The sequence below is a fragment of the Musa acuminata genome, chromosome BXJ3-11, assembly GCF_036884655.1.
Source record: "Musa acuminata AAA Group cultivar baxijiao chromosome BXJ3-11, Cavendish_Baxijiao_AAA, whole genome shotgun sequence".
Taxonomy (NCBI): Eukaryota; Viridiplantae; Streptophyta; class Magnoliopsida; order Zingiberales; family Musaceae; genus Musa; species Musa acuminata.
The window spans coordinates 32,391,439-32,413,406 of record NC_088359.1 but is presented as its reverse complement, the minus strand read 5'-3'; the positions used below and the strand labels follow the sequence as shown (position 1 = coordinate 32,413,406).

Sequence of the window (21,968 nt, the reverse complement as noted above, 5' to 3'; positions counted from 1 at the left end):
GGACAACCCTCTGGAATGAAATAACTACTCGCCATTGACGAACTCTAAAAAAACTCTCAGATTAAATAATCCTTCAGATTAAAGATACAGATCTAAAATGTGCTGAAGCCATTATGGGATATCAATATTTGGCAATGTCACATACAAGAAAAATGATGACGCAAGGCCACAAAGATGGAACAAAGTCTCTTAAATACTCTGTAGCTGGGAGAAGGAAATACGGATGACTGACCGGTCGATGGTGTTTGCATGCTTGCACACGAGAGCCTCGGTGGCCTGTTCCTCATCCTCAAACAGGACGAGAGCCTGCTTCTTTCCATTCACCTCGAAAAGCTTTACATTCACAATCGTGCCATGCTCCTCCAGATGGGTCACAATATCCTCCTCCGTGACATCTTGTGGAAGAGATGACAAATGAATCATCTTTGTCGGGGAACAACAATACTTGTAGTTTTTAACTGCATTGTTGTTGAAGCGGTTGAGACTGGACCCAGCATATTCATGGGTGTCAGCTGCTGGAGTTATGTTCGGATATTTGGAGAAATTTAACTCCAACCTCTTCCCGAACAACAATGCTCTCTGCGCGTTTAGAATTATCAGAATTTATTGCAAGTGCGTCCAAGAGTGGTAACTCGACCAAAGCAAAATTGTCAACAGCACTTTCCAGGTAATATGAACATATGACCAGGTCGACAATAGAACATTCAAGGGAATAACCAAACCATAATTTTGTTGATGGAAGCATATACAGCAGGAGCAAAATGGATAAAAACATTCTTATTAAGGACATTGTAAGAATCAGCAAAAGAACCAAGGAATTTGCGTCTAGCTACTTAAGCAGGGGTTTGAGGCTTTGAGCACTATGTGATGCAACATACTCAACCAAGACCAAACATACTGACAAACAAAGTCAGAAATCATCCAAAATAATGCTGTACTTAATAAATATAAAGAAGGGGGCCTCTTAAGAACATAAATCAGATGCATGAGAATTTTAATCTGCCATGTTTAAGAGAAAACAATAATAAATATAATGAAAGCATTCAGCCAAAACTGTGGAAGTTTGATCCGCCAGGACTCTTATGCAGAATAACATTTTAAAGAAATCTTAACCATATATAGTGATGTTTCCATTTACACATTTGGAAAGGAGTCACAAGTCATATTCATTGTCTCAGAAAATATTTATGTGTATGCGTGTGTCTGGAGAGCCTCATAAAATATTTGCATTGCAAGCAATTCAATGTACATTTAAAAGCATCAACATGAAGAAAATGATGCAACACAATAGAAACTAAGCAACAAAAGACCAGCAAACCTTCAAGAAGTGTACAGCCAATTCTGCCTGAAAGCCATCCCCCATCTGAACAAGTGCATGATCCGGTTTATTGCGCAGCAGTTTTATTCTTACAATATTCCCATATATGGAGAACAAATTAAAAAGCTTATCTTCATCAATTTTCTGCAGTGAAAGTAGCACTAATGGATTACATATGATTCATTTTAGGAGGAAACATCGAGCAAGGAGGGCGGAACTTACATCAGGATTCAAGTTAGTTGCTAAGAGTGTGCACCTATCGTTGGTACCGGTTACTCCAGGAGGCAGACCACCGCTAAATGCAGCTGCAATTGCTGCAGCATTGCCCATCTAATCAAATAAAGTATTAGAGTGAGTGTAAGTATTAGCACACAAATATAATTCCATCAAACTGTGATAGCAATTACGAGATCATTCAAATATGAATGAAAATGTTGACAAAATTAAATTGAACAAAAAACCTTTATGGGCAAAACACCATAGCACTCACCTGAGCAAATGCAACTGAAACAAATGAAAAGAAAAAAAGAGTTGATCAGCAAACAGATGGTAATTTGTGGAGCTAAGAGAGAGTCAGAGTAAGATGGACCTCTGGCACCAGATGCTTGAAGTGCATAGAGACTTCCAGCATCACCATAACTATGCTGTTGCACATAAGGTAGGCAAAGAAAAGAAACAATGATATCAGGAAATCATTCTTTGGAAGTGGACATTGCCCTGTTATTACAAACATTTCACATGGATAAATACAAAGCAAGCCAAGGAGGAAGGCAACTCACTTGTGAAGATTTACCTCTTTGTTCGGTGGGCAAAGATGGATTTGTAAAATCTCTGAAACACAAGCAATGGATAACTCTCAGAAAAAAATATTCAAAAAAAGGTAATGTCAGTTTGGGCAGTTATTACCAATCTCAGCTTGTACAATCTCTAATGCCAATAGGTTAGTCTGGAGTCATGGGATCAAGATGTATGCTATTTTCACGGTACAGTTGCCCATCTCCAGTTACAAAGTGCACATTGCACAACAAAGACTTGAAGTGGGAACAGGATGATAAGACAACTAAAGCTTCATAGGAGACAAATTATGGTTCTTCAAAATTAGTTCAAGTCTTGATCACCTAACCCATGTCACTGAATCTGGCATGCCCAATATTTAAGGATGACTTGATCTTTAGGCAACAAGGTGACACTTTCATGGACTGGAGTTCCGAACATTCTCCAGATATTCTTTTATATGAAAAATGTGCCTTGAAAAGTAAAGAAACAGATGAAATGGCCAGGAGAGGGAATTGTGTCCATTGTTTCCAAATAAGAATAAACCTTGTCCTGAGAAACCCGGATAAGAGCTGGAAAGATGAATAACAAATTTCGTACAAAAGTGTCACTGTTTCTGATAGTGTATACCTATAGCTGTATATTACAAACTAATCAAGAAAAATATTAGCCTTTTCAACATTCACGTTTCACTGGGTCAAGATTCAAGCTGACTGGTACATAAGGACTCTTAAAAATGATGTTGGGCAAAGCATAATCATACTGGAATGTTGCCCGTTGAAATCCTTTCTAAACAAAGTTATCTACATAGCCGGTTACCCTTTCAACTTAGTCTTCTGTTCCTACCTCTGTCGCAACACTCATTAGAACATTATACATAATTTGCTTGTATCCACTCATACACTAAAAAAAATGATTAATATTAGTTTAGACAGCCAACAAATCAGCTGTTACTGAATTTTTTCATTCAGTTGGCTAGCTCACCAAGCTATTTTCTGTTAGGTGCAACTTGGAATCAACTAAGTGAAATAACACAACACTTTTGTCAGCAACAGATACAATAGAAGGTGCGATAACATACCTAGACCTCTCATTGTTGTAATTCACTTGCAACTCATTAAGACTGGTTTTAACAGAAAAAATGAACATGTAAGACATTAAATATAAAAGACAGGAAAAAAACCAAATCAATACAACATTGTGCCAGAAGCTTACTTCGAGAATTGGATATCTAGCTGGCAGCAGCCATCATAAATATTGCGTCCCTAGAGAGGCGACAAAACAATAGCAAAATCAGCATATACAAAGACTAAACATCAGAAAACTTAAGTGAATACAAGTTACATACTTGCAGAGAACTTCTTGCTTGCAAGGCACTCTGACGTGACTGATACTGGATAAGGGCCTGAAAACCTACAAAACAAGAAACTGGTATGTTATTTAAATTTATCGAAGCATTCTTTATGTGACAAGAAATTGTGACTAGTTCAATCATGCAAGTTGTACAAGAAACAGACAATAATTATCCTGAAAATGAAATCTGATGACAATTCAAAGAGAAGAAAAGGATTTCTAAGAACTCAAAACAATGAGAATCAATTATTAGAATCTGAAAGACAAATTGAGAGAGTTAAAAAAGCTGACCAGCTGACTTTTGGAACGTGACAATTTTCTCCACAAATCCATAAGGAGAAAACACTTGATGCAGCACTTCCACTGTGATAGGATAGAGCATGTGATGAATTGTAACTAAGAGGATTCGATTGGGTTGTGAATCCTGAGCGCCCAACAGCAAGCCATCAAAGACAGTGGAAAGAGAGAAAAGAAGGGAAATAAGCAGAAAAAATGCATAGTCTAACGAGAGACAAAAAAATAAAAATACAGACGGTTATAGTACCATGAATGTAGGTCTAAGTAACATGTAATTAAGATGCAGAAAGTGAAAAGAACAAATTATTTTAGTAAGTTACATTTACTCCATGCACAAGTTCATATAAGTTTCGTATCCCTTCATGCAGTTAACCTTCGATCACTATCCCTCACCATGAACGGTCCTCGAAACACTTTGTATAGAGGTTAGGCAATACAATAATACAAAATACAGCAAAGAATCAGTCACTTCTTCTGAATATAATTGTCCTAGTTAGTTCAGACGGTGGTGAATTAGCTTCCCTTCAAAGGCCAAAAAGACTCGAAAGTATATCACATTTGAGTTATTAAATGTAAAAAGAATCACATAAGCCCAATAAAGTTCCAGAAAATTGAAAAGAGCAACGTATCTTGAAACACCATTCGACCTAAACATTCATGTAACTCAATTTTGACCTAATTTGACTCAACACACTGACCCAGCCTGCATCAAACTTCTAATGTATATAACTTGACCTCGAAATATTCTGCATATCTAAAAACCTTGAGATGTGAAGATGAAAATTTCATCAAGAGAGACCGGTAGGCTTTCCTTAAGACTTTAATTGCTTGCGCCAGTTTATATTTGATCCTTCACAGTGAATGACTGCCTAACTTCAATCACTAGATCCAGCTTTCCACAATGGATTTTGAAAATTGATAGCTAATTATAATCTTCATATTAGATGGATATCTGTAATATGTAATTAAATTTCAATAGACAAATCTTTTAAAGTCAGAACATCTTCAAATACCGCAAAGTTTTTGATCTGATCCAGATCAGTTTTCACCAAGCTGTCATTTTAACCTTTGATAGACAAATTATTACCAGTAAACTATTTAAGCGGCAATTTTTCAATGTACCATCTCTTTTGTAATCTTGCATTGATTTCTCCATCAATTGCAAGTGCCCATGCAATAGATTGGCCAGGATTAACTTAAGCTAACAATAAATGAACATTAGGTTCCATCAAGTTGACATAGCTATGAACAAGGTTTTAAATACTGGACTAATAACAATTACGGTAACCAATTGAACTAATAAGGTACCAGGATACCAGGCTAAACACCTTGTACCACCCAAAATCATTGAATAAAATATAATATAAGAATGAGGTTCATCTGGATGGTAGCAAGCTCATAGGTCTGCAAGGTATTTAAAACCTTGTTATGAAAACGATGATCTATGGCCGACCTTGGTGTCTTTGATGGACCAAAAGCACATGATTGGATATGTTGTTCTGGTAAAAAGCTGACACAGGACTATTAGGGTATCAACTCCAAAAAAGCAATCAACTCCAAATAAAATTAGCTAATTGATTGAATTTTTCTAAAGAGCATACAGCAGCTACCTGGATTTAGAATGGGGATACAATGGGAATTAAGAGTAGAGAAAAAAACAGAAGAAAACAAGAAGAGGGCTTGTGCCCTGCAAAGAAATATTCCATTTTCAATGAAATACAATGTGTACAACTTCACTATAATCAGCTTAAAGCTCTACATTAAATATAGTTAGACTAATCCTTACCACTAAATGTGGGACTCACAAGATTATAGTATTAGAAAATAATTAGAACTCCACTTCCTAATTTGCCTGCTCAGCCATCATGAAAAGACAAAACTTAAAGCTGTTATAGGACTATTCTGACATCAATAAATGCGGATGACATAAGCAATAAGACAACTGGACTACAGCAAGTCAACATAATAGAACATAAACTTAGTACAGACCAAATTAATTTAGTAGGACAACTAAGCAGTAAATGATACCTAAAGTTTGATCAACATAAATATCTAACAAGAGAAACATAATTTAGTAAACGAAGTGACAACAAGATGGTTCTGAGCTCAACATGAATGATCAATTATGACAATTCTAGCATCATTGAATTTTGCTTTAGTTACATAATTTTCTGATGCCCTAAAAGTCATGATAATTACAGGATCTTAGGGTGCAGTTTCAAGTGGCTAAATTCTAGCTTCAAAGAACTGTCGACGGAAGTCAAAACTCAGAAGTATATTTAGAATGATCAGCAGGCAGAGCAATATGCACACTTGATTCAGAATTTTGAAATATCAAGTCACGACAAACCTCTCCATACACAGGCAATGACAATCTAATTATCCATTTATATACCTGATCACCTTTCCTCCCTTGAGAGTTCTGGTCTGCTGTTGTCAGTTCCTGATGTGAAGAAAATTGTATATAAACATTTCTTCCCCTGAAATGAAACAATCAAAATTCAGGTAAGATCAGATAAAATAACTTACAACTGAATCCAGAGCAGAGGGCTTCTTGCAGTGAGAATTAGAGTAGTCATTTTCATTTAATATTTTTAAAAGGTAGGCCTTTATGAAATATGAATATTTTCCAACTTCACCAGTTGAGGGCTTAACAATATCACATATTCAATTTCTGATATGCATAATCAGCACAGAACGTCAGAGGAAAAAAGATACAACAGATCACAGATTCTGCATTTGGCTTCAAGCCAACAAAAAAATGCAACAGCATTTCTTCCCACATTATGGGATTGCTAAAATAGATTTTCCATACAGCTAACTATATTAAAGGTTTCATCCCTGGACAATATAAGAAACATTTGTTGTTTTAAAATTGAATCTTTTTGGTCTTCTCTACCTCTGTTAGCACAAATGATCTGAATTCATTCACCTTGAAGGGTCTTCTAAGGATATTTAAATAACCTTGAATAAGTGGATTTCCTGTATATTATCCTTAAATGGTTCTATCTCTTATGTTTAAGGGATGCACCATTTCAAAGTTTTAGAAGGCTTGAGGCACCAAATCACAAGTTGAGCAGACCCCTCATTGGAGCAAGGCTCACTTGAAAATTTACAAAATATAAACATATAAGAATCAATACTACCCTTACAATTCAACAATACACAAACAGATAGACATTTGTACATTACAGTTTAGCATGGAATAGAAAAGGAACAGCACCTAATGTAAAAAAGAAAAGGGGAGAGGAAACAACAACAGTGGGGTATGGTGCCTGTAGGGTAAAAACAGATGTGCCAGGAAAGGGAAGATAAGTGGGAAAAAATTCTTCTGTTCAGTCTCCCCTTTGAAAGAAAAAAAAAATCTTTATGAGATAAATCAAGCAATATCACTTAAATTAGATGATTAGAAGAAACTGTAGACCAAAACAAAAATATTGTAATGCACATGGCTTTTAACATGGCACTTCTAATGAAACCCTGGACTCTTAATTGAGGCATTTAATCAGTAAGCAAGAACCACAACAATCTCTTCTTCCAATGATTTGACAAATAGAATTTACATAATTTTTTATTTTTGGAAATTTCTTGCCTATCGATTTTGACTTTACATGTATAAGCTCTCTCTTTTATGTTGTTGAAATTGTGTTATATGTTCGATCTTGGCACTGAATCTAAAACCATGGCTTTCCATGACCTTTTATATATAACACTAATTCATAGTTTAACCTATTCTACTCTCATAAAGGAATTGATGTCATAAGTAATAACACATACCAAATTTTATCTTGAATGTGTCTACATCACAAGAGTGCTACTAGATATGAACGTTAACCCTTGATGGCTTTATGCAACCATATAATGAGTAATAACTCACTTGTTGCACCTCCTTTTCTTGATCAAAAACTATTCTATAAATCTCTCATCATATACGTTATTTTGTGGTAACCATTGGTTACACTCAAATGTAATTTAAGACTTCTAAGTAACAATGAAAAACCTCTTCCTTCTAAGATACATCACATTATATCTCTAGACTCATATATTTGCTCCATTGATTGTCCTAAAAGTAAATAGATTCTATATTCTATAATTTGCTTGATTCATAGATACGAAGAATGGAGAACAATGCAGGATGTGATATAGATGTGAGTACAGGATAAGCCACTGGCTACGTGGTAAGCAGGGGTTAAGATTGTTTACTTCACTAGTTTATACTGTCATGTACATTGGGTCACATAACTAAGTTGCTAGCCACATTATTGAATAATTAACTAAGCTTCTAACTGAATCAATAACACTAGCAGTGAAAAAACTTGAAAAACTCGTTGAATTTTTTCCTTTTCCATTTCATAATTTTGTTCTTTAAAGCTTTTCTTGAGGAGTCTTCTATCTAGAACTAATTTGTCACACCATTCTATCAATTGTTATCAAAATGCTTTGACATGCTTTTAAATTTTTATCTACAACAATATCCGCTCTGCAAACTCCAACAAGTTGTATTGCTCCAACCGTTTTGAAAATGAAATTTGTTAACACGATAAGAAAAGGCATATATCAATACCAGCTCTATTCCTTTGTTTCTATTGTGTATGTAAGTTTGTAACTTTATATCCAATAGTTACAATTTCTCCAAGTTTTCCCAATTGAATCAGTACAAACAACTTATGTTGATTTCCATTCCGATCACATATCTACCGACACCAATATCTTGCTTAAAAAAGTCCCGTCATTTGATTTTCTAGATAGGTGATGTTTCAACTGTCATGGAAATTTTGGGTCGTGAGCACCAATGTTTCAAAAAAGGCGCCCGGGCGCTCAAGCGAAGTGAGGCGAGGCAAGGCCTAAGCGCCTCGCACAATTACTTGCCAACACACTTCAATTGAACTAACCCTTATGTAACGGACTTAGCTGGCTTTGCCTAAATCGTGTAGCACCCTTGCATATCCGTCGGCAACGGGTCAACCTCCCAGAAACCTCTTATGGTCCATTAAGGACCTACAAAAGAGAAGATGAGTTAGAAAAAACGTTTAACTCGGAATCCACAAGCAACCATTTCAACAAACACTTGATAGGCAATGTAAATTACAAACGTAGACTTCACAACTCTGAACAGTCGCGTAACAAAAGTTCCAAGTCGTCCGCCATGACCCAAAGTCTCCACAAGTGCCTACATGACACTGTTGTGGAACAAGATAGCGAACCAGCCCTAGACACTACCTGAAAGGCCCATCCAGTCATGTGCCACCTAGGTAGCTCCCGGGTATTGTACTAGCTGACACTCCGCACCACTCTACCGAGCTAGAAAGCCTCCAAAATGATTGTCTGGATGGCTTATTTCTGGACAGTTTTGCCTCTGCGTGACGACTACACACAACTTGTGTTTATAAGCCTGAAACGACCATAAAATCCAACCAAACTTGGGCTGTCAAACCTACCGCAAGCCCTCTACATGTTGTGCAAAGTATGAACAAAACCAAAAAACACAGACATACATGAGCATTGCATCAAACACCCCGTTTACAGCTTTGTTTGTGACACTTAGTCGGTTCAATCGAACCAACTAAGCATAATAGTAAAACACCCCCACCCTCCCCAACCGCATGACCCCCAACCCATAAACTGTATGTACTTCGTCGCCGTGACTCACCTCTGGTCCTACCATTGCCTTCGTGCACAACCGCTACACCCGCTGCTGACGCACAGGTTCGACGCTTCCTTTGTCATCGATGGACGGGTTTGAAGGTCCCGCTATTGTAGCTTTTGTGCACAGTCCCCTCAACCATCGCTGCTTTCGTATGCAGCTCCTTCCACCGCCAAGGGACAGGACTACAGCTTCCTCTATCACTAACGGACACATCTGAGGCTTCCTTCGTCGTTGCTACCGTTGTCAGCATGCACAACTTTCTCTGTCGTTGTTGCAACCATCCACAACTTCCTCCACAGCTGCCCCGTGAAGGTTCCTCCGTCATCATCACCGCAATCCGAAGGTTCGTCTATCATCATCACCCTCTCATTCCCCATATTCCATCGTCGGAAACTCCTTTTCTCCCCCTTTACTGTTATGACTATTGTTAACAGTGAACTAAATACTATTAATAGTAGATTGTTAATCATTAACTGATATTAAAACTACTGATAAGTGTTAACTATTCTTATTATATAATAAACTAAACCTGGTATTAATGCTTAGAACTGTAAATCTATTTAGAACTAATTCCTATTTAGAATTACTAATCCTTATTTAGCATTATTAATCACTATTTAGAGTTGTTATTACTCTCTATTTAGCACTATTAATCTCTATTTATTTAGAACTATTATTAGGGTTCCAGGATTAACGACAAGTGTACAAGGCAATTCAAAAGATTCATCAAAAAATTCAAGGATCCTGCTTCGAAAGACAATTATCTAAAGGATCCTAAAGATTGTAATGCAATCACTTACATCTTTTGTGATAAGATTACTAGAGATGGTATTTTCCATGCAAAGCAGCATCAAGTAGGGAACTTCAAGAATGCATCAACATGCAAGAAGTGTGAAGAGTTGTTATCTTATGGGATTTTATCTGACAATGAAGTTCTACATATTAGAGATAATGAAAAATAATATTATTCCACTCCTTTGTTGGAGACAGTTACATAGTGAACTTTGCCCAAGTTTTCTAATTATTTCGCATAGATCTTATAGGACATACTTAAATTTCTGTAAGTGAATAAATCAATCTTATGAAAGGCTCAGCGGAGATTGTCATAGGAAAAAAATGGACTCGTTAGTTTTCATAATGCAGCATCTTTAAGAGGTGTTGACAAGAACCCAGAAATGAAAAGAAAAGAAAAAGCACTCAGGAGCGCACCGGACACTTGGTTGAACACTGGTGTAGTATTGCAGAACATTAACGGCAGAAGTCAAATCGTGCATCTGAAGAAGCGCCTATTGGACAAAAGCGAGAGAAGAAATCACTGGAAGTGGTGTAACAACAGAAGGTGAAAAGCCTGGCCACTAAAAAAGAGGGAAAACGAAACCTGGTTTTTGGCTCGTAACATCACAAGCTTGGTGACAACTCCAAACGGCTGCACTAACTGAAGAAGATCATTCTGTACAAAGAATGTATCTCGGACTCAACCACAGAAAACAATTCCCTTTCCATCAAGGCCCTAAAAACGAAAATTTATAGAAGAAACCCACCTCAGATATCTCATGTCCAACATTGCGGATGTGAATTACTTTGGAGGGTTCCGTCATTGTCGAACTTCACCCTCTAATTTCAAGCACGAAGCGGAAGAGCCTCAAAAACTACTCCTCGACTTCCTTGTAGAACACTATCTACAGAAAATTAGATATTTATTGTTCCAATTCCATACGAAAATGCAAAAAAGAAAAACAAAAATCAATCACGGAGGATAGGCGGGCATCTAACGAAATTCAATATTTGATGTTTCAATTCCACATAGAAATGCAAAAAATAAAATGAAGACCAAAAATAATCGAGGAGGCGAGTCGGAAGCCCTAACCATCCGCGAAACAGATATTTAAGACCACCGTCGGGGAGAAAACACTGAAGTCCGAATCTAACCCGAAAAGAGAGAGGACGCGACGAAGAAACGAGAGGTATGGCCAGAGCTTTACCTCGACCAACGGGAAAGAGGATCGCAGCGTAGGGTTCTTGGTCGTAAGAGGCCCGAGCAAATGAGATCGATTACGTAGGAGAAGACAGGCTCCGATTAGGGTTTGTTACCGGCTCTCCTTCGGATGAGACAGTAATCTTTATCGTAGTCCGGGACCCGCAGTAAGTCTTACAGCGCTCCTCCGGAACACCGAAACCAAATAATGCCCTCGCAATCGACGGCCTTTGACTGATTGGCGATCCATCGTGCGCTGTTACTTCACCGTCTGATCAGATCGTTCCGCGTCTCGAATTTTAACTTGCGAGGTAGGTTATCAGGCAGCGACGCATAGGTCTCCATTCTCCATTCGTAACTGCTTTCCCCGAGGAAGAAAAGATCCGTCGGTGGCACGTGACCGCTTCATTGTTATTAATGTGCACGCAGGGGATCGGTGTGGCGGGATTTGGAAGGGAGCGATATATGGTTTCGCGACAGGTCTAAATTCGGGTGCACATACTGTGTAAGATTACGTTAAATCTCAATGACTAAAAATATAATACTAAGATATCGATATCTTACTTAACTCACTTATTTAATAAATTTATAATATTCAGAAATATATTTAATAAATAAATAAAAATTAGTACTGATTTATAAGAATAAGAAAGACATATAAAATTATTTAAATTATAGAAAAATAAAATCATTAGTCATATTATAAAATTTTAGAAAAAAATAAAAATATAATAAGGTTTGAAACAAATATATTATTTAGTTATATGCTTGAAAGATTAATCATAAAAGTTATTTATTTATTAAGATAATTAATAAAAAAAATAAGGGAGAGAAATAATATTTGTATATGTTTTTATTAAACTAGAGAAAGTCATTTCGAGAGATTTATTATAGTGATTTTAAAATAAAAATATATCTATTAATTTTATTAAATCTATGTATGATGATGTGGTATTAGAATTATAAAGAATATATCTAATCAGTTTTCTGTTAGCATAGATTTATATCAGGAATATATTTTTTTATTAATAATTAATGAACTTACTAGTTATTTAATATGATGGGTTGGTTAATGATAAAATTATTTTGGTTGTAAGGGTCCAAATGAAATTAATTATAAGTTTGAGATGGTAAGTCTTAAAAACTAAATGTTTTGGATCAAGTAGGACTAAAACTAAATATATGAGATATAATTTTAATAATTTTAGAAAAATTAAATATAAACAAGAGAATATAGTTAAATTAGGTAGACAAAAAAAATTTAATAAAAATTTTAAGTATCTTGGATTAACTATTTAACAAGACAAAGTAAAAGTGAAATGGTTAAAATAATGATGAAGTCTTGTCTGATTATTGGATATATTTAAAATCAAAATAAAATTTTGTAAGACAATTATGACACTAATAATATTTTTATGAATCCGAGTGTTGGACAATTAAAAAATAACATATAAAAAAAATATTATCAAGATAAAATATTGAGATAGATGTTTGAAGTTATCAAAAAAGATAAAGAAGGAAATACTAAGCATCGCTTTGTCGAATGTGTCAAGTGCATAGAGAGCGAGGTTTGGTGTATCCCGACACGTCACACATACACATGTTGCTCGACTGGAATGCATCAAATACAATGAAACACTTTAACCAGCCACAATGGACAGTATCGAGAGAGTATGAAGATCTCTAATCGACAAGGGAACAGTTTGCCCAATGAGAATGCAACAAGCACAATAATTTCTTTTGGCAATAAAGGTTGCATCAGATGCTTCTTGAGAGGGCTTTTCTTTTGTATACTAGGTAGCATCAAGCGCCAGTGAATCTTTCGATGGTGAAGAAGACCTTTTTGGATACTCCACTCTGGTTACATCAAATATTTCGTATGCTATACTTGAGATTAAGATGCATCAAATGCAATGAGATTGCATTGAACAACGCTTTGGATCGACTCCTAAGGCACTGGGCAGAGTTGAAGTGACCTGCCACTGTTCTTCGACAAGGATGATGCTCTTTCCGACTGAAAACCCAAAGCAGGAGCACCAGTAGGGCGCAGCCAAAGCAGTGGGCAGAGTTTTAAGTGACCTGCTTCTGTTCTTCAGGAACTCGAAATCCAAAGCAGCAGCGACGATAGGCACACTCATTTTGAACCACGAAATGTTTCAAGATGAATAAAAGGTGTGCAATCTAAATCACTAATGGCGCACTCATTCTCATGCCTACAGGCACACATGATGGATTCAGATGAAAGGTGCTTCCGATCATGGATGGGAGGACAAAACTGGAGCGAGTTGGTGGGACGCATCAGGTGCTTCATTCTGCACATTCAAATGAACGGGAGAATGCTTTCATCCTGGTGCAGAATGATAACAAAGACAAAAGCGAGGTCCTCGACATCGATGGAAGCAGAGGCAATGGATCACAGAGAGAAGAAGACTAAAAGCAACAACATGGTCTGCTAGAGCTCGCAACTGGGAAGAATCCATACTGGTGGAGTTGAAATGCGAGCATCAGATTGATGCTTGGTGGCTCGAGCCTTAGTTCGCTTTCAGAACCTTGACTTTCTCCCATGTGAAGTCAGGATCGTCGCGGCCAAAATGGCCATAGGCTGCAGTCTTCTGGTACCTCAAGTTGCCGCCCCTCTTCAAGTCGAGGTTGATCGCGATCATCCCCGGCCTGAAATCGAAGCTTTCTTTGATCAACGCCAGTATCTCTTTGTCAGGTATCTTCCCCGTTCTGTAACTGTCCACGAACACCGACAGCGGCTCCGGCACGCCGATGGCGTAGGAAATCTGAACGATGCACCTCTGAGCAAGTCCAGAAGCCACCACGCTCTTCGCGGCCTGCCTCGCGATGTAAGCGCCGCTGCGGTCCACCTTGGTCGGATCCTTCCCTGAGAAGGCGCCGCCGCCGTGGGCTCCCCAGCCGCCGTAGGTGTCGATTATGATCTTCCTGCCGGTCAGCCCTGCGTCGCCTTGAGGCCCGCCGATGACGAAGCGACCCGACGGGTTCAAGTGGAATATGGTCCTGTCGTCGATGTACTTGGCGGGGATGACCGGCTTGATGACATGCTCTTTCAGGTCCATGGCGATCTGCTCGTTGGTCACAGACTCGTCGTGCTGGGTGGAGATGAGCACGGTGTGCACCCGCACGGGCACCATCGCGCCGCCTTCGTTCCGGTACTCGACGGTCACCTGAGTCTTGGCGCCACTGACACGTCTGGTTCTTGCGCACCTCCGTGAGCTTGGCGCCGAGCTTGGTGGCCAGGACGTGGGTGAGGGGCATCAGCTCCGGCGTCTCGTCCGTGGCGTAGCCGAACATGTGGCCTTGGTCGCCGGCGCCGATCTCCTCGGGCTTCTTCGTGAGGTGCCCGTGCACTCCCTGGGCGATGTCGGGGCTCTGCTCCTCGATGTTAACAAGGACCTTGCAGCGGTCGGCGTCGAGGCCAACGTCGGCGGTGACGAAACCGATGCCTCGGCAAGTGTCACGAACAATCTTCTCGTAGTTTACCTGGGCCTTGGTGGTGATCTCGCCAAACACCATCACCATGTTGGTCTTGGTGCAGGTCTCACAAGCGACCTTGCTTTCAGGGTCCTGTTCCAAGCAGGCATCAAGTATGGCATCGGAGACCTGGTCGCAGAGCTTGTCGGGGTGGCCCTCGTTGACAGACTCCGAAGTGAAGAGGAAGCTATCCATCCGCAACTAAAACATACCGATCCATCAAGAACAAGGCGAACATCGAAGTGACAGAGAAAGGAACTGCCGTACCTGAGAGAGACCGAGAGAAAGGCTCGCTTTCCTCGGCGTCGGAGAAGGAGGAAGAGGGCAGGAGCGGAAGCAGGAAGAAGTAGTCCCCGCCACAAGAAAGGAAGTCCGCTTAAAACCGTGCACTGCGTCGCGTGTGACTCGCTCACCCCTTACCTCTTCTTGCCGAAGAGTGACCGGAGTCCGGAAGAGAGTGGATTGGGTGCGGCCCGTGGCCGCTACCGCTGGTGGCTGATAACGTTCCATTGGTTTGGATCAGCGGCTGACACGTTATCCTCTGGTTCGGCAAGAGAGAGTTTTGGCGATGACGGGCTTCCTTGTTCTTGTTCGGTAACAGAGGGAATAAGAATATATTTTTGAAATAAAAGAAAATAAAATATATAAAAAATCCTCAAATTTATACTATTAAAATTATTTATATGAAGCTATACATATGTTTTAAATTGGATAAAAATCTTTTTCTAAAGCTCATCGAGATCCGATTTCAAGATCTTACTATCTACATTGAAAATTATAATCGATATTATAAAATTTATGGATCTAACTCTCGATCCCGACAAATGGATCACTAATTTTCTAAGCATTAAAATTTATCTAATGATATTTCTAATCTCAAGTTTTTCTTTTTATCAATTTTTTTTTTGTATCAATTTGATAAAAAGCTGATCAAATAGTTTAAGTCTGATCAATTATGATAATTACATTTTTTTATTCTTAAGTATGCAAATAGTTAATTTTAATTATATTTTAGATAAAATATATATATATATATATACTCTATTATTAATTAATAGATAATCGGATGATATATATTTGAGTTCAACTCATAATCTAACGACTTAAGCCTTTGCGTTAAATTAGTGTCTCATTATTAATGTTCTATCAGAATTACCTTGCGATTGTGAATATTACTAATCAAGTTAGATATATTGATATAGAATGAGTTTGTGAATATTAATTACTACTCCAAACTGAGCATTAGAACAGTCGTGCTTGGAATTCCGGGGGAGAAAGACGATAAGATCATTGCAGTTTGTGCTGATGATCCTAAGTTTCGTCACTTCAATGACCTTGACCTTAATGAGCTATCTCATTAATTACTTACCGTTCACTTTAGTTTTAACCATTTCTCATTTAATCTAAATCTTAATTAGTTTAACTAAAAGGTGTGACGACTATGACAAAGAGTAAAAAATTAAGAGAAGAAAAAAAAGACAACTCAAAAACTATTCTTAATCATCTAGTGTTCTAATATCAAATTAGATCAGATTTACAGTGAATTCTTGCTATGATTACTTGAAAATATTTTGGATATTATGCACGGTGACATAATTATTGTATCTCAATTATTCTTTTATGATTGTTGCTTAGATTTTGAACATGAGATTTTTATATTTATTATTTTATAACAAATTTTCTCCATGATATTTATCATTCACGTATATCTTAATGTCTTATTTGATTATGATTTCTATTTAATTCTGTCATGTATTTCATTTTTTTTTATCCATTAACCATCCGAGAAGTTTATGCAGATGTAATTATAGTTTGATGTGGAGGTAAGACACAAGATGGCAACAGTTCATTCAGTGTAGATACACAACTTGCTTAAAAAGTAATTAAAATACAAGATGTCTGAGTAGGTAAGAAAGGTCCTTTATAGTTTTTTAAAATGAGAATTTGTAGGTATACCCGATCGATAATCCATCTATAATCATTTTATTCACATTTTTTTCAAAGGCGTTTTTCTGGCAATTGATCGGTAGGTATTCACAATATATACTCAGTTTTCTTAAATCACAATGTACGTCAAAGAGTAGAGAACGTTATCTTATTCGAGAACGTATCGGGTGAACTTACCCGTAGCCAATGCTCTCTTAGGTTGACTTTTCGTGTATTCTAAATGATGAACACCAGATGAAATGAAATAAGCAAGATTCCCGAGTTCACGGTCAAAGAAATCAAACCCGCCCACCAATGACTCTTCGATGCTGACTGCAAAACCGAAATAAAAGAAGCATCATTGCGTGCTTAACGAATTATATCCCTAGTTAGAACTCAGATCTATATCACACCCCTAAAAAAGAATTCATAGCGATCCACTGTTCTCGTGAGATGTGCAGGTGATAGATAGTTGTGTCACCTACCACATGATCTTATCTTAGTGGGAGACTCGTTGATCGATCTCCATCAAAAATCGTTGAGCCATCAGCGACACTGGGATTGTAATCTTTCCAAGACGTGAAGAGTTTAGCGTGGTATCGATTAGTCGTGCTATCTATCACCCGTCTCTTCTACTTGACTTGGTGTATGTGAACTCGTCGGTATATATAGACGAGAATAGCAGGCCTGAGGTGCATAGCAGAAAGCGTTTCCTGGGCAGCAGCACAGCTTAGTCGGCGTCTAAAATGGCGAGCTTCCGTGCCAGTCGCAAGGCTCAGAGCTCTGATGGCCCCGCAACCGTCTTGGCCATCGGAACTGCGAACCCTCGCAACGTAGTGGATCAGCTCGCATACCCTGACTTCTACTTCCGAGTCACCAACGCGGACGACAGACAAGAACTCAAAGACAAGTTTAAGCGCATCTGTAAGACCTCGTCTTCCTCCCCACCCCTTACACCATTTTGTCTCACCAGCTCGCTATCGCATCAGCTGCAGCAAATACGCCACTAACGTTTGCGTGCAGCATTTTTGGCTTCTTGGTGGTTCGAGTATGATAACGATACAGTAAGAACGAGCTAATTAACCTCATAACTATTACATAGTTATGTAAATGTTAGAAACTTCCATGTGTGCATGCATGGCTGGTTTCAGGATCTCAATGCACTCGTGTCCTTGATGGCCATGTCTTGACACAGACTTACGTGTCTTGTTGCTGACCTGTCGAGACGTGGTTAGTCGAATCATGATGTTGTAGCACATCTAACTGTTGCAATTAATACACACAACATAGAGAGAGAGAGAGAGAGAGAGAGAATGTATGGATTATTCTTAGGTGATAGGTTTGAGGTTTCAGAGCTTCTTCTATGATACCGTTGACGAATCTAAGAGAATGGTCGTAACATACATCATGTGTTTTGGCATTTGTGTGAAGGTGACAAGAGCACGGTGAAGAGGCGGTTTATCCACCTCAATGAGGAGATCTTGAAGGCCAACCCCGCCATCTGCACGCCGGGGGCGCCTTCCCTGGAAGCTCGGCAGGACATCTTGATCGAGGAGTTACCCAAACTGGGGAAGGAAGCGGCCGAGAGAGCCATCAAGGAATGGGGTCGTCCCGAATCCATGATCACCCACGTCATCTTTTGCTCCACCGCGGGGTTCGACATGCCCGGAGCCGATTACCAGCTCATCAAGCTCCTCGGCCTCTCTCCCTCCGTCAGGCGAGTCATGCTGTACCACGTGGGCTGCTTCGCCGGCGCGTCGGCCCTCCGCATCGCAAAGGACCTCGCCGAGAACAACCGCGGCGCTCGCGTGCTGGTGGTGTGTGCCGAGACCACCGCCATCACCTTCCAAGCTCCGGACGACCACAACATATATAACCTCGTCAGCCAAGCTCTCTTCGGCGATGGTGCGGCAGCGATGGTCGTCGGAGCTGACCCGGTCCAAGATGTCGAGAGGCCAGTCTTCGAGATAGCGTCGGCGGCGCAGACTCTGCTGCCGGAGAGCGAGGGCACGATCAAAGGCCACCTCAGGGACGTGGGACTCGACTTGCACTTGCGCAGGGACGTCCCCAAGCTCATCGCGGAGAACATCGAGGAGACTCTGGTGAAGGCGTTCGAACCTCTAGGCATCTCGGACTGGAACTCCCTGTTCTGGATCGCGCACCCCGGCGGGCCGGCGATACTCGACCAAATCGAGTCCACTCTGGGGCTGAAGCCGGAGAAGCTCCGGGCGACGAGAAGCGTGCTCCGCGATTACGGGAACATGTCGAGCGCCACGGTCATCTTCATTATGGATGAGATGAGGAAGCAGTCGGCCAAGGAGGAGCGGGAGAGCAGCGGCGAGGGGCTGGAGTGGGGGGTGCTCTACGGGTTCGGGCCGGGGCTCACCGTGGAGTCCGTCGTCCTCCACAGCGTGCCTCTGTGACTCCTTACGACTACTGCTGCGGTGGGCTCGCATCAAAGATCGGAGTGGAGTTGGTGTTCCTGACTGGGGGTGTTTGACTATGATTACAGTAACTTTTATGTCGTGTTGTTCTGCTTGCAGTTGTTGATTGATGTTTGAATAAAGATGCACGTTAAAGCTGAAACATGAACAGCACCATCATCTCTCCAGCACCAATCTATGATGAATTAAGTGGCATGATATGTGCAGGCAGTACTCGAGCCTTACTCTTCATCAAATTAATATGGTTTTTAATGCTAAATGATGCAAGGGGCAGTGCCAAAGTAGAAAGATAAGTTGCTTTTTAGAAACAGAAAAGAGAAAGAAGAAGAGATTCATATTAATATGTTTTGCGATTACAAGTAACGAGAGGAGAGGAGAAGAAGCAGATGAGGAAAGAGGGTAGGAGAGGAGAAAAGATGGCAGAAGATGGGAGGTGACGGGAAGAGAGGGTATAGATAGGAGAGACAGGAACAGTTCCTGTGGGCTGCGAGATAGGAAATGTAGATCGGCGTCATCTTGATCGGCCGGCAGTGTTGGCATCACGTCCTCGTCGCTAGCAGTACCCTCACCTCCTCGTCACGAGCGGTCTTGGGCTCCCCTTTCCCCCCGCCCGTACGATGCAGCATCGCACGGCGCCTCGGAGACTAACCGAGAACGAAGTAAACTCGAGTCGACTCGCGAGTCAGGCCGATTCCACCATTCCAACGTTTCGACGACGGGCCCGCCTCGCTAGGCCTGATCTGGGCCGTAAGATCTCAAGATTCTACGGCCCGGATTGCGAGTCTAACAACATTGGGTGGGACCAAATACCAAATCAGCACAACAATAGATCCGAAACTATGCTATAACGACCACAAAATTTGAAGGTATTATGATTCCGAAATGCATGAGGTCTTAATTAATCGCTTACCGAGCAAGCATACATAATTCGAGGAAAGGATAAGTTTCGCTGCCAATATCATCTGTAAATCTACCGAGTGCAGGTTGCTGAAAGTACTCACGCTCGTCTCCAATATTCTACTACGACTGACATGTTAATAATGACGATAAGATTCGGGTTGACGTCAGCCCTAGATGACATCTTGGTTGACCTGACACCACCTGGTCAAATAGATCGGACCATTGGCCGAAGCACATTAACATCCTGCTCAGGCTCCATCTTTCACGCCACGCCAACATCGCTGTCAGACGTTACCAGGAGTACGATCCTGCTCCCCGCAAGCGGGCACATCAGGAAACAGTAAGCTTCCCTATAAATACCCTCGTGTTCTAAACGGGAAGGAAGGAGGAAAAAAAAGACAAAAACCTCCAAGATCATCCACTGACTTGATCGTCAGAGGGGTCCCCTCTGACGATCGACCATCATCAATGGAATTCACCATAGGTGGGTAACTCGATCTCCCTCTTCCTCTTTTGATGCCATGATGCTTTGATGTCGTACGACCAGGTGCGGATCTCGCCACGCCGATTGCATCGGCACCGGGAGTCGCTGCTCACCACGGAGCAGTGCGATGTGGAGAGAAGGGGGAGCCGTTTCTCCTCGCCGTCTCGGTCTTCTCGGTAGGTACCGAAGCTGCATGATCACGGTCGATGTGCAGACGACTGCACCGATTTGTTTTGAGCGCGCAATAACGTATGGTTCTTCTCCCCTTTCTTCTTCTTTCTTCCTCCTCGGGTGGGCGCACGTACGCAACGGTGGCAGCGACGTTTTCACCCGTGGAAGCAGTACCTAAAGATAGGAGATGTGGCCCGGCAGTTTGCCTACGAGGTCCTGCTTGCATACGCCACCAAAGCCGAGACACGGGTATCTAAATTACCACGCCCGATTTAAAATCGAAATAATAAAAGACTAATCGTGATTCTCTCATATTTTATTTTGTGATCCAACGTAATCTTGGAGCAAACAGAACCCTGATACAGATAAGATTTTACCAAACCCTTGATAACAGATAAGATTTTATCAAAATTTTTCTATTTTATTGAGAGAAATCCTTATGTTGAGGAAAATCTTCCCTAAATAATTTTTTTTATATTTTATTCTTTCCAATATGGTATTATGAGACGAGCGAGCTCCACGGTTATTGAAATATGTCATTCACCATATCCTTTGCAGAGTAGAGAAGGGGGGGAACTATTTTCTATTTTCTGTCGAACTCGTTTTCCTATCAGACTCTCTTCTTCATCCGCTGTACAGCGTGTGACACCTTCGCGTGTGACACCTTCGCTGCTCGCCTTCGGTAGTGGATCCCTCTCCAACCCTTGCCCGCTCCTTCCCTCTTCTCCTCCATGCGACCTTCTTCTTTACTGACGTCACCTGCATTGACCCCAAGCTCGGGTTGTCCGCCGCCATAGCATCATCTTCATCAGGCTGTGATCTATATTAACTTTATCCTTTGTTGCACATAACTTTCTCCTTTACTGCACCTCTGCTACAATTTCCTCCTCTACTATAACTTCTTCCTCGGGAAAATCCTTTATTATGTTGAGGAGAATCCTCCCTTCTAATCTGTATAAATAAGAGACACGTTAATATATTCAAGCTTCTTCAATAATTCTTTTTATCTTCGATTCTTTCCAATAAACCCACCTCAATTATCTTTAAATAAACAGCACCCAACAATGAGCTAATCAGTTTGGTTCCTCTCGATTATGTCCGTAGACACCCATCGAAGAAGAGATACAGCGAAAGATCAGCGTTGCATGCACGGAGCTCACGTCGGAGTCCGGAGACTCCCATCT

The 21,968-nt window shown here is 40.4% G+C and overlaps 2 protein-coding genes and 1 pseudogene across 5 annotated transcripts; 1 reads left to right on the top strand and 2 right to left on the bottom strand.

Moving 5' to 3' along the window:
* Positions 1-34: 34 nt before the first annotated feature.
* LOC103972474 (polypyrimidine tract-binding protein homolog 3) lies at positions 35-11,484 on the bottom strand. 3 transcript variants are annotated; one of them, XM_018821060.2, is made up of 15 exons: positions 11,372-11,484; positions 10,931-11,068; positions 10,768-10,839; positions 10,599-10,675; positions 6,138-6,222; positions 3,737-3,869; positions 3,441-3,505; positions 3,308-3,357; positions 3,174-3,215; positions 2,098-2,149; positions 1,908-1,962; positions 1,809-1,822; positions 1,541-1,648; positions 1,319-1,462; positions 35-579 (listed from the first exon to the last, which is right to left on the bottom strand). In XM_018821060.2, the coding sequence occupies exons 2-15, from the start codon at positions 10,985-10,987 to the stop codon at positions 190-192; spliced, it is 1,344 nt and encodes a 447-aa protein (XP_018676605.2). In that variant the 5' UTR covers positions 10,988-11,068; positions 11,372-11,484; the 3' UTR covers positions 35-189. The 3 variants fall into 3 exon arrangements, with proteins under 3 accessions (XP_018676605.2, XP_009385102.2, XP_018676606.2); XM_009386827.3 differs by having other exon boundaries at positions 10,931-11,064; positions 11,372-11,476; XM_018821061.2 differs by lacking the exon at positions 1,908-1,962 and having other exon boundaries at positions 2,112-2,149.
* A 2,207-nt stretch (positions 11,485-13,691) lies between these two features.
* LOC135585478 (S-adenosylmethionine synthase 3-like) lies at positions 13,692-15,434 on the bottom strand (annotated as a pseudogene). The gene is made up of 2 exons (XR_010502300.1): positions 15,127-15,434; positions 13,692-15,060 (listed from the first exon to the last, which is right to left on the bottom strand). The product of XR_010502300.1 is annotated as an S-adenosylmethionine synthase 3-like (transcript).
* Positions 15,435-17,499: 2,065 nt separating this feature from the next.
* On the top strand, positions 17,500-19,343 carry LOC103972472 (chalcone synthase-like). Its single transcript, XM_018820291.2, has 2 exons — positions 17,500-17,709; positions 18,217-19,343. Exons 1-2 carry the CDS (start codon positions 17,532-17,534, stop codon positions 19,206-19,208), a joined length of 1,170 nt encoding a protein of 389 aa, XP_018675836.2. The 5' UTR covers positions 17,500-17,531; the 3' UTR covers positions 19,209-19,343.
* The last annotated feature ends 2,625 nt before the right edge of the window (positions 19,344-21,968 follow it).

What these genes read in the sequence shown, in the direction of transcription:
- LOC103972474 (XM_018821060.2), bottom strand. Translation starts at nt 10,987, where the DNA reads ATGACGGAACCCTCCAAAGTAATTCACATCCGCAATGTTGGACATGAG. An exon ending in CACGTTCCAAAAGTCAGCTG is followed by an intron (nt 3,506 to 3,736) that starts GTCAGCTTTTTT and finishes CTTGTTTTGTAG; the next exon opens with GTTTTCAGGCCCTTATCCAG. An exon ending in AAAGAGGTAAATCTTCACAA is followed by an intron (nt 1,963 to 2,097) that starts GTGAGTTGCCTT and finishes TATGTGCAACAG; the next exon opens with CATAGTTATGGTGATGCTGG.
- LOC103972472 (XM_018820291.2), top strand. Translation starts at nt 17,532, where the DNA reads ATGGCGAGCTTCCGTGCCAGTCGCAAGGCTCAGAGCTCTGATGGCCCC. An exon ending in AGACAAGTTTAAGCGCATCT is followed by an intron (nt 17,710 to 18,216) that starts GTAAGACCTCGT and finishes ATTTGTGTGAAG; the next exon opens with GTGACAAGAGCACGGTGAAG.